This window comes from Carassius auratus, chromosome 8, assembly GCF_003368295.1.
Source record: "Carassius auratus strain Wakin chromosome 8, ASM336829v1, whole genome shotgun sequence".
Lineage (NCBI taxonomy): Eukaryota > Metazoa > Chordata > Actinopteri > Cypriniformes > Cyprinidae > Carassius > Carassius auratus.
Window position 1 is genome coordinate 8,791,802 of NC_039250.1, and position 12,757 is coordinate 8,804,558.

Genomic DNA, 12,757 nt, shown 5'->3' on the forward strand with positions numbered 1-12,757 from the left:
CCAGTATTCCTGAATTTTTTTCTTTACAGTTAAAACCTACTAATGCATGCTTTCCTTTTCTACAAGTCATGATAGTCATTCCTCCTGGTTTTCTGTGCTTTTACTGTTCATCATTCTTCGGTGGTGCTCTACAGCTTTCGTTTGTTTTTGTTTTTGTGTTTGTTTGTTTTCACTCCTCTCTGTACACAAGATCCATCATGTGTCTCTTTTAGCTGGAGGGGACGGAGGGGGCTTGACGTTCATGACGATCGCATGTCATATCTTCAGCCCATGAGCGCTGACTATCTCAGCATGGACAGCCGGCTGACCAGCGACTACGACGACACGGCGGACGAGGCGGGACTTACACAGATATGAAAGCGGACGAGCCGCTCGATCGCCAGCCAGTGTCGGCCATTAGCCGCTCCTCTGAGCCAGTCATGCCAGAGGAGGTTAGAGCACACATGCATTCGTTTTATTTCTACAGGGTTATCAGATTCACACACATGCATGCATGCTCAGTCCAAAACATTTGTTATGCCTGAAGAGACGGGCATGGATAATACATCTTTGACAGTGATGGGTGAACTGCTTGCACATGCATTGACATCTACACACTTAAAACATGCTTGCAGCGATGGCATCGCTCACAGTTGAGTTGCTAGATCAGCACAACGTCAGCTCAAGGAAAGACAGCAGAGGTCGAGCCAGCAGGGAAATACATTTTCACACTGAGAACAAGACATTAGCACACGCTTGTCATGCACGCATTACATGCTGTAAATCCAGGAAGTGCATGGTAATGAGTTTAGATAGCAATGCTTTTCAAAAAACAGATAAACGTTAAGTGCATCTGTAAATGCAAAAAGCAGTCACTTCTGCCCCCTTCTGTTAGATGTTGGATCTACAACATTCTTGATCATAAAAAATGTCGAATAGAGTAACATAAATGATGGTTATTCTTGCAAATAACAGGGTTTCGATGGTTATGGTAAACTTGGAAATAACAGCGAATCAGTAAAAACTAAAATGTTTTTTGTTAAATGAAATGTTATAAATGTAATAAAAAGCTGTGTATATCAATATATAACATTATATATAAGATAAAGACTTGAAAAACCTAATAAAACATTTGAATTGTTGCCTTGGCAACTATTTGAAAAAAAAGTTTTTAAAATTACTAAAACAAAAAATAAAGCTAAATAGAAATATTTTTTTCAAAAATGATAAAAAAAATTTTTTCATTGTAATAAACATTTAATAAAAATGACAAATGCACATAACAAAATTACTAAAATTACTATGAACTATGAAGATGAAGAGATAAATAATTTAAATTAAAACAAATTAAACTAAATAGAAATATTAAAAATAATACAAATTACAAAAGCACATAATGACTAACTAAAATGAAAATGTGAAAATATAAAAAAATAAAGGTTAATTCAAAATGAGCTTTAAGAGTAATAAATATTATAATCAATGCTAGAACAAAACATAGATACTAAAACAGTATATAAATAATCCTAAAAGTTAGTATACTATTAGGAAAATTGTGATTTTGAAAGGCCTGATAGGTATAATTAATCAATTGTTAAAAATTGTAAGAAATAATAATTAATAATAAAAAAAAAAAAGTAAAAAAAAAAAACTAGTAATCATAAAGAGCTGAAAAAGTAAAGAAAATGAATTGGTCAAAACAAAAGTGGATGGATAAATGGATGGATGTTAAAGTTAAATCGCATACTAGGCATGGCCCAAGACGAACACATTCCTGACTGTATGTTTTCTGTAGTGTGTGTATGCTTAAAGGCATTCCCCTGCCTAGACATCTTTCCGTGTTATCTATCTCTTTCTTGCTTTCTTTCTGCCCCAGATCCTCAGGAAGTCCAGCCCAGAGATTCGAGGTCGCATCCGGCGGATGGGCAGCAGAGAGATGCTGACAGAGGCTAGTCCCCCCTTAATGTCCACCTTCCTGCCTGACCCCGCAAAGGTGAGCTTGTCACGCTCCCCAAAAGCATTGGTATTGGAATTGTATTATGTGACATGAATCCATTTTTACGTTTACAAATACTCTTTGTACTAAAGACTGTAAACTGACTAACACGACTCTTCTCCTAACCGCACCCGCATTCATGCAGAAGAACGGCCTGATTTGGCGCAACCATTTTTCCAGCAGCTCAGAATCCTCTCGCAGCAGCTCAGTGACACATTTTGGTATGCTGTAGAGCCGTGTTCACAGTTGTGCCAAACTGGCTAAATAACTAGTATAGTGTACTTCAAGGCCACTGACAGTATCTACATGATTTTTAACTAATTGTACCAGTCACATACACTGTGACCATGTTAAAAAATATATTATTATTATTATTTATTTTTTTAAATGTCGTTAAATGGAGGTGGTTAAGCTTTTACAAATAGTTAATTGAACATTTATTTTTGAGGTTTTATATATTTATTTTTTTAATCTAGTGTAAATTTATTCTATAGGCCTATTGTATATTTATTATATTATTATCAATTCATATATTTTCAAAATACATTAAAGCCCTGTACACACCAAGAAGGATAACTTTAAACATAACTATAAAGGTAACCATATTAGGGTTCACATCTGTTGTTTTTTTATTCTAAGCGCATGCTCGTCTGCCGCTTTAAATCCTCGAGCTCGTTATAGCAGGATGGAATCTTGGTTGGGTGTCAAAAATCATTCTGAAAGCGATTCCAACTATATAGTTTCATTGTTCCTTTATCGTTATAGTTTTGAGTGTTGAGTGGACTCTGCTATACTTAAATATTGAGAACGATTTTTATAACTAAATAGTTATCGTCCTTGGTGTGAACGGGCTGTATCTCCTGATTTAACTTCAGATATGTTAAAAATCTATTAATATATGTAGAAATTAATAGCATAGATAACCTAGATAAATACTATTAATATAGTTTCATGTTAAATATAAGGATATTCAGTATTATTTACATATTAATGTGATATTTATAAAATTTGTAATTAGCTTTTATTTTTAATTAAACTTAATTTTGATTTTACTTTAAATTCTACTTGTATGCTTTTGTTATTTTAGTTCTTTTTTGTTTGTTGTTTTTTTAAACATTTCTAATTTTTTTTTAAGTTTAAGTCATTTTAGTTAATTCAGTTTATTTATTCTTTTATTTTACTTAGTGGCCAAGGCAACATTTTAAAATTATAAAAAAAAAAAAACATTTTGTTTTTTCAAGTAATATTTATCTTTTATTTTATTTCTGCTTTTTTTGCAATATTAAGTTTGGCAATTATTGGTTTTAGTTAACTATAACTGTTTCCTTATTCCTATTTTGTTAATTAATGTCAAAATATTTGCACCTTAATAATTAAGTGTTTTGTAGTAGTTTTTAGTATTTTGGCAGTGTTCATAGAAAACTGGAGCGATTAGTTAGTGTATGAGATTTAACTAGTAGGTAGTGTTGTGTGTGGAATCATGGAGCTCAGTGTAAAAATGCAGTGGTGACGATATTGTCCAGTTCTGGCCTTAACTTGTGGTTTAGGAAGAGAATTGTAGCAGGAAAGCCTGCAATTCAATTTGTTAATGCTGTTCTCCTTCATATTAATTTGTCTTTCAGGTAAAAATGCTGTCTCAAGTGGAGACGTCGCGGGGGCAGTACGACCCCTCTCGAAACTACGACTCTCGTTCAAGCAGTCCCGCGAGCAGCGAGCACCCACGCAGCCAGGACTCTCCTGCAAAAACCAAACCCCTGCCTCCCCCCAAAGCTCTCAAACCTACCTGCGTGTCCCGCAGCTCCAGAGGCCTCGCAAACAGCCCCCCGGTACGGGACAGCAAACCTCTGGAGGACAGCCCTGACGATCCCTCTCAGAGGACTTTCCTGGGCAAAGTGAAGGCCTTTGAGCAGATGGATCACTTGGCCCGGACACAGAGAGTCCTGGAGATCCAAGAGGCCCAGAACGCCAGGGTGAGTGTTCACCAACTTTAGGCTTTGCATGAACAATGACACAACAAAATGACAACCAGTATCTTGGTACATATCTGAAATGCTAGTTCCAGAAACTTGACCTACATGTTTTCTAATTGGTCAGAAATAAATTTTACCTACATTTACTGCAAATGTTTGAGTATTTTTTTTTCTTTTATCTTCAATATTTTCCTGTTGTCTGTAGATGCTTTGGAACAATATATTTATGTACTGCACAGTATACATACTGAAAACAATTTTAAATATGAAAATTTATTTAAATTTAATAAGTCGTTTTATTTGCTATTGGAATTTTGATTTACATGCTTCAATATGTACAGTAGGTTGACAACAAAACAGGTTTAGTGAATATTTATACTATTTCTCTTCTTGAAAAATTCAAACAAAAATATTTTCTAATAAAAATGCCTCCTTTCAAATCTCATTTTCTAGTCCTAATCCTAACCCTAAATAGTTATGTTAGTAATTCTACTATGTTTGATTTGTCTGTTTACAGTTTGAGATTGCACAGAAACATCCAGACATTTATGCCGTCCCCATTAAATCTCAGAAACTGGACCACAGCAGGCCACAACCTATCGGGTAAGAGTCTGGATTTGATCTGAAGGTGTGCTCACATAAACAACATTTCGCAAGCAAAAAGGTATTTTTTCAAAAATGTAGTGATTTATTAAGAACAGCTCACACAGAAGTTACTTCAAACAAAGCATCTTTTCCCAACTCAGACTTGTGAAATCTTTCAGCATGTCCTAATCATGTGCCACAACAAGATTCCAGTGACAAGCAATTTGGGTTTCAACACCAGACACGACGGGACACTGCAACGGAATCAATCAAATATCACAGCCAATCAGAAGCATGTGTGGGCGTGCTCTCTGTAGAAGGACACTGCTCTTGCAATGAAATGGATACGTTTATAATCTAATTCATAAATATGAAACCTTTTTAACATCATTAAATGTACATGTTGAGTGACCAATAACATATTTGTCATTGAATACACTCATTGATTCGCAGTTGAATCCACAGGTTTAACAGTCATCTTTGCTTTATTTTCAAGATCTGAGGTGAACTATCTCTTGTTGCTTTCAGTATGGCTATAAGGTTTTACAAAATAAAGGAAAAAGTCCCAAGAAGTCATCATTTACAGTTAATTTATAACAGCTAAGGGGCGTTGTTTGTCTAGACACGAGGCCCCTTAGCCCCTAAAGTCCCCTTAGCTGTTATAAATTCACTGCAGATCATGGCTTCACATGGCTTATTGCTTTTATAAAACGGTTATTCCATATACGTACTGAGGTTTCACAGAATAAAAGAGAGCAAATAAAGAGTAATGGTCTAAATATAAACCGTATTCTTCCACCAAACAATGTAGTTCTTTCAGAAACATTTGTTGTTCCAACAAACTGGTTGCCGAGCAACACACAGAAGTAAACAAAGGTGTATGTTTGTCGAGGAATTTAAAGCGGTTTAGAACACGGCTCAACCAATCAAAATCAAGAACCGGAACTTGTTTAACTTTGAATAAAGCACATAATCACCTGAGGTTATCTACTGTCATATAGTTGTATGTTGCAAAAATTAGCAGGATAAATGTTCACACAATCTTTCCCTGATCTTGCTACGTTTGCTTTGAGTCCAGCTCCAGTGCGCGACCAGAGCCTCAGACGCCTCCTTGCAAGCTGCCATACTCAGAGAGCCGCCCGGTCGGCCTCGGCGAGGAGCACGGAGAGGAGTTTCGACATCAGCTGGCAGAGCAGACCAAGCGCGGCTATTACAACACCACACAAAAGTATCAGGACACTGAGCTGTAGAGTTCCTCTGCTTCGGCTCGCCGCACAGCTTCACCATTCCACCGGGGCACCGCCCTGCACCAAAACTGCTGCTGACTTGGAAGTCCCGTTTGCTTTTAAGTTTCCCATGCATATATTTGTCTTTTTCACTTCAGAGAAGTTGAACTTTCTGTCCATGAGGATAGAATCTTATATTTGCATTAGTTGTTTCCCTTCTTGTGATCCGAGAATCATGTTTCCTTGCCTATGCAATTTTTTAAGTTTCTGCAACGCAACAGAAACGTCTCGTCACGAGTCTCTATCTTCGCTCCATGAAAACCTTATACCTGTCATGTGCTATACAGACCTTTTTGTTACTTTCTTTTTATAAGCCTGATGAAGCAAAACTGTTTTGAAATGTCACTCTCTTCAAGGTTTATACTATCTTTGCATTCCTTCATTTCTGATCATGTGTGTCTATGATGTGAGATAATACACTGGATTTTGTTACAATGTTTTAAAGTGCCTTTTACTTTCCGAATAACGTTGGAGGTTTGTGGACTTGACAATCCAGCCCTCTGGACAATATTTTTGCTGCTTACAGCTCCAAGGAAAAACAGGGAAAAGTCAACACCAAAACCCTTAATACTGTCCGCCCGTATCCTCAGTGTAGCGACGGCAACGACTGACGAGTTTCCAAAGGGACGCTTCACCAGTCAGGTTGATGCTGATTGGTTCGAGTGACTGAAATTGCTGTGGTCACGGTTTGTCTTATTTCAACCCCACCGCATTACGTTTTTAACACGCTTGATTGTACGTTGGTCCGCTTTACCTCCACATAATTGGTTCAAAGTGCTTCTAAAACTTGTGGATTATATTTTGATGGCTTCCACTGTGTGTGAGGGTCACAAACCCAGAGAATATTCCCTGGACATTTACGTCCAGGTCTACTGTGGAATTTCACTCTACTACACCAAATAAAATAAACTATATTGACATTACTGACTTAGTCGTGTGCTTTTATTAATCCAACATTAAACTATCAATATCATTATAAAGACAGCTGGGAACCAAACAACATTGGAGCACAATGGCTTTGTATGGACAATGGTCAAAAGGCATAGACATTTGGGTTAAACAACATGAGGGTTAAGTAACAATCCTTGTAAACAACCCAATAACAAGGCCCTGACAATCAAAACTTTATTAGCATTAGCTTGACTGGTACCGTATATTTCGAACTATAAGTCGCACCGGAGTATAAGTCGCATCAGTCCAAAATTACGTCGGGATGAGGAAAAAACATATATATGTCGCATCGGACTATAAGTCACATTTATTTAGAACCAAGAACCAAGAGAAACCATTATCGTCTACAGCCGCGAGAGGGCGCTCTATGTTTTCAGTGTAGACTACAAGAGCACTGAGTAGCATTAGAGCGCCCTCTGGTGGCTGGAGACGGTAATGTTTTCTCTTGGTTCATTTGTCTTAGTCAGAGACAGTTTATAAGAGACATGTCACTTTCTCAATCCTCAATACAACTATATAAGGAAAACCCGTAACGGCAAAGATGGCGTTGCGTGCACATTTCCCGCCCATCCCGCTGGAAATATAATCTGGTTCCACTGATATGCGCACAGTTGAGGAACCCTTAAGCATACGTAGTAAAGGTATAACCTGTGGGGAAAAAGGCGTTTTAAACCTTATTTTGGGGCAAAGTCATCAAAATATTTCAGCGATTTTTATCATATTTCACTGCTGTTTCTAAACATGCTGTTTTTATGTTCCGGTGACCAGTGAAAGTGCAGTTCTGACTCTCTGCCCATTCATTTAGATAGGAGCTGGTCTTGTTATTCTGAAATAGCTGCCCGGAGGCGTTGCCAAGATGGCGGCCGAGTGGCACGACTTGCCTGAAAGGATTTTGTGTTAGTTCATTTCTCTTGGTTAATGTCAAATTAATTTTGATAAGTCGCACCTGACTATAAGTCGCAGGACCACCCAAACTATGAAGACTTATAGTCCGGAAAATACGGTACATGCACTGATCTATATATATGTAACTGCCAACAGGCAGTGAAGCCACCGGAAGTGTTCGATTCACCATCTTACTAATCCCTACCAGCAGAGAGCACCATTGAGTTACATTCAAACCGCTGTCCTAAAATAACTCGATTTGAAGCTGATCAGTCAAACGGGACTCGTTTTTATGTTATGTGTAATAAAGTAATGTTTACTTCAGATGTTATCTGCAGTGTTTACGGTCTTTTGGGACAGGATAAGCGATATATTTAAATCGTGTAGGTGGGTGTGTCTGCTGCGCACTGACGACACAGGTAACTGATCAAACACAAAAATGGCTTATTTCTTTATGAACAAAGTTATTAAAGAATTATTAAACGAACGTATTAGTATCAGAAATGTATTTTAATATATTACAATGAATTATACAATTATGTTGTTAATATTTCTCTATAATGAAATAAAAAATAATAATTTACAATCTGGGAAATAAAGCTTTGTATTTATTTCTTAAATCCGTACTGTATATAGGCAGTTATTTCTCTGAATAAATTCAGATTTCAGAACGAACACTTTGTAGTTTGTTATATGTGTTGAGGTCGTGTCTGTCTGATGTTTATCATGTTCATGATGCTCACTGCTGTAATGAACATAGCTTTTTAATAAGTAGGGGAAATTCCCGACATTTAAAAAAATAACCGTTTACATGCCTAGGGTGTTCGCATTGTAATAATGTACTGTGATACTTCATATTTATAAACACTGACTTGTTAGGTGATGTTTTCTCATTAAAGTTGATCAATTTTGGCTGGAAAGCATAATTAGGCTTCTTATGTCTAATATAGGAAGATGGATTAACAACGTATAATTTATAAAAATTTTATAGTTTCAGCCAGGGGCGGATCTACAAAAATATTGATGGGAGAAGGTGGTGAGAAGGGGGCAGGAATTTTTGAGGGGTGGCAATATGGCAGACGTATATGTACTGAATTTAGTCACAGTTATCACAGATTGATGATAAATATATATGCACACTACAAAAGGACACAGGCTATCAGGGGCGGATCTACCGGGGTGGCATAGGGTGGCAAATGCCACCCTAAAAGAAAGCTTTGCCCCCCGCTGCCAGCCCAGTTGGCAACGAATTAAAGGTTATGGCCAATTTGAAAATTTATGAGCGCGAATCTTTCGTGATTCGTGATCCCGCTCCGAACTCCCGAACTGATTCAAATGATTTGCGATTCCCAAACTGACTCAAATGATTCGCGAACCCGCTCCGAACTCCCGAACTGACTCAAATGATTCGCGATCCCGCTCCGAACTCCCGAACTGATTCAAATGATTTGCGATCCCCAAACTGACTCAAATGATTCGCGAACCCGCTCCGAACTCTCGAATGGATTCAAATGATCCGCGAAGCCGCTCCGAACTCTCGAACTGATTCAAATGATCCGCGAAGCCGCTCCGAACTCTCGAACTGACTTAAATGATTCGCGATCCTGCTCCGAACTCCCAATCTGACTCAAATGATTCGCGATCCCCATAACTGACCCAAATACTTCGAGATTCCGCTACGAACTCCCGAACTGATTCAAATGATTCGCGATCCCCAAACTGACTCAAATGATTCGCGAACCCGCTTTGAACTCACGAACTGACTCAAATGATTCGCGAACCCGCTCCGAACTCCCGAACTGATTCAAATGTTTTGCGATCCCCAAACTGACTCAAATGATTCGCGAACCCACTTTGAACTTCCAAACTGACTCAAATGATTCGCGATCCCGCTCCGAACTCCCGAACTGACTCAAATGATTCGCGATCCCGCTCCGAACTCCCAAACTGACTCAAATGATTCGCGATCCCCATAACTGACAGAAATGATTCGCGAATCCGCTTTGAACTCCCGAACTGACTCAAATAGGCATAATACAACATAACATCTACATAATAGGCAAATACAAAATAAACTATTTATACATGTTATTACAAATGCCATGTGATTGCTGATGTTACACTTACAGGACAATCAAATCCTTGTTTAGGCTTCTGACCAAACATTTCATTCAAATATTCACTTAATCTTTCATTTTTGGCCACCTTTTTGCTATAGATGACACAGGCTTTATAATTTCTTCAACAAAAAACGTGCATATCACAACCCTTACAAAAATAAACCATGGTTTTATCATAGTAAAACTGCTTAGTTTTCTTTTGCATGATTTCTGAATCCTTGAGACTATAAAATAAATTTTTATGGTGCTTATGGGGTATGGTCACTTATTCCTTAACTGTTTCAAATGCAAGACATTTATTGCATGAGATTAAGTTTGTAAATGATTGAGATGCTGCGGCTGAGTGACTCATCTCACCAGCATCCTCTGAAAAACTATGGATTATTAAAGCAAGCTGGTAAATTTTTATCCACTTTGTACGCATCTATACTTATCTATGCATACATGCACATACATATAGCCTATCTATGATGCACACGGTCAAGTCAACGGCTCGGACCGTTCCAAAAATGGCGGACGGCTTACCTATCGTGGCCCATAAAAACAGTCGCGAATCCACTATCCCTTAAAGCAGTACTGTCATTAGTTTAATCAAAACACATGGCATCTTACCGTTTCATAAAAAAATATAACAAATCCAATACCTGAACTACATTATTTTCTAGTAAATGACAACAAAAACACACATTTAAACATGATTTACGCTTTAAAAGGTGATAATTTAAAGTATTGTGTAACTCCATAAAAAGTAAGTAGTCAGTGTTAGCTATTTAGTCTACTTTATATGGAAAGTAATATGTAAAGTTATTTTTCTTTTCTGGGCTGGGCTTGTTTTTTAATGCACAAATTACATTTTTATGGCAAATTCATGTCTGTACAGTACTGTAGATAAAAAAATAAATGCATTTTAAAAAAAAATTAAACCCATTGTTTATCTAGTCATCTCTGCTTAGAATAGTTGAATTGGATCATCAAAGGTCCATTGCAAAAACACTGGTTTATAAAATGAGCCTCTACATATTTGTGTTATTTAACACCTATTGCAAGTTTGTGTCATAGTCTGAGTTTGCATTTCACTGTTTTTATTTATTTTGAGGAATAGTGAATCTGTTTTTGTGCAAGTGAGATAAGTTAATGTTCACATTCAGTTTAGAATATAGAAACATCATGTTTACATGGGAACAGTGGACTTACTCCTGAATTCTCTCAACCTGGCAACACGAGAGTGGTCAGTCAAAAGCATAAACGGGAAAACTGGCATACTTATTCGAAAAAGTAACTGATATTTTATTGTAAATTAAAATGTATTGCACTGATGAAATTTGTTTTATTACAAAAGCAAATAGATTTCAATGCACACTGAAGTTTGAGCATGTTTGTCAGACGTCCACCATAGACAACAAAAGAACAACCGATTCAACCATTTTTGCTTCTTCACAAAATAAATTATTCTTAGATGTATTTATTTATTAGTAGGCATATACACCATGCAACTACTTCTATAAGAACTTTAACACATTTTGTACATTTGCATTACACCAAGCAGTTGTCTTATACATAGAAAATAATAGTAAACCCCAGATTTACATCCAGGCAAACTCTTAATTTCAACTGGAATTGATTTTCCAACCACTTGACTGATTTAAATGCTGCATACAGAAATGTAATGAACAGTAATCATCCAGAATTTCCACTCCTTGGAATGCAGTTTACATCATTTCAAACCTAAAATGAAAACAATACAGATGTCAGATCAGAGGATCAAAGTTTTTATGCAAGTGTAAAGTGTGCATTTATGCAAGTGAATCATAATGAAATGTTTCCTATTCAATAATTTGCTTCCAAACCAGTTTTGAGTTTCTCCACGCTGATAAACACACTGCCACAGTGCATTATTACTCACGGTACGAGTTTGAGTCTGGCCTAGCGCGTACCAAAAGTAATAATGGACTGTGAAGCAGTTAAAAAGGGCTCCTTTCTTCTCATCAAGGCAGTTTGTGAAAATTATGGTGAGTATATGGTTTTAAGAAACATGCAGAATGTAAACATATTTATGATTTGCTAAAATTTTGCTTACTTTACCTTCTGCAGACTTAAGAAGCCTTCACTTTTCTTCATTAGTGGCCCTCAGAGGTGCCCGATTAATCATGAAAGGTTAAATCCGTCCATTGCTGCAGTGATGGAGTAGAAAAACATGATGTAATATTTCAAACAATGCAGTATTATTAGACTCAGAGACTTCTCCCTCAGAAATGACATTAAAAAGTTCCAGTCTAACAAGTTCACAAAACGATTATAAACATGCAGTACACAAACCATTCTATACGAAGATAAATACATGCAGAAAACAAATCATTTAACAGTTCAACGCCCTGCTTAATATTACAATTTGCCAACAGAGGGCGCAGTTTTATATTGCGTGCTCAGATGAGGTAGTGTGATTAAAACAACTTACATGTTTCTAAAATGAAAAAAAAAAATCAGGTGATCGAATGAAAAAGAGAAAAGTCTCTCACATAATGATAGCATTATAATGCCGACAAGACGTCTAGATTCTGCATTGGGACAATTTTTGGAGTAAAGCCAATGGCCAACTGAAACAATACCACAATATTTATCATTGCAGTGTCTGTAGGCCTATATTGCATATTAAATATTACTATAATGAACTAAAATATTACCAATCACTTGGTGTAATTAAAGCAGCCCCAAAACGCAGTAACATATTGTTCATTAGATTTCCAAAGTAGCATGTAATGTAAAGTGTGACCCAAAATCCTTGAAAAAAAAAAGTTCTGTAGTTCTATAAACTTTACCTGAATTTTATGGATCTGTTTCTGAATATGTGCTGGTCCAGCTGGAGAGCCTGAGACATGAGGAGGTCCATAGACTAAGGTTTGAGCTCCAAGAACTGGACTTCAGTGATGTGGTCATTGTAGCCTATACAGCTCTGTCCCGACGAGTGAGGAATGAAATGCTTTTGTC

At 37.0% G+C, this 12,757-nt stretch overlaps 1 protein-coding gene and 1 long non-coding RNA gene across 2 annotated transcripts; one reads left to right on the forward strand and one right to left on the reverse strand.

The window, feature by feature from the left end:
- Window positions 1-353: 353 nt before the first annotated feature.
- LOC113107202 (tight junction protein ZO-2-like) lies at window positions 354-6,739 on the forward strand. The gene is made up of 5 exons (XM_026269540.1): window positions 354-431; window positions 1,856-1,972; window positions 3,598-3,945; window positions 4,463-4,548; window positions 5,609-6,739. The coding sequence occupies exons 1-5, from the start codon at window positions 354-356 to the stop codon at window positions 5,778-5,780; spliced, it is 801 nt and encodes a 266-aa protein (XP_026125325.1). The 3' UTR covers window positions 5,781-6,739.
- Window positions 6,740-10,852: 4,113 nt separating this feature from the next.
- LOC113107203 (uncharacterized) lies at window positions 10,853-12,757 on the reverse strand. The gene is made up of 3 exons (XR_003292624.1): window positions 12,589-12,757; window positions 11,855-11,943; window positions 10,853-11,497 (listed from the first exon to the last, which is right to left on the reverse strand). It is a non-coding gene; the product is annotated as an uncharacterized LOC113107203 (long non-coding RNA).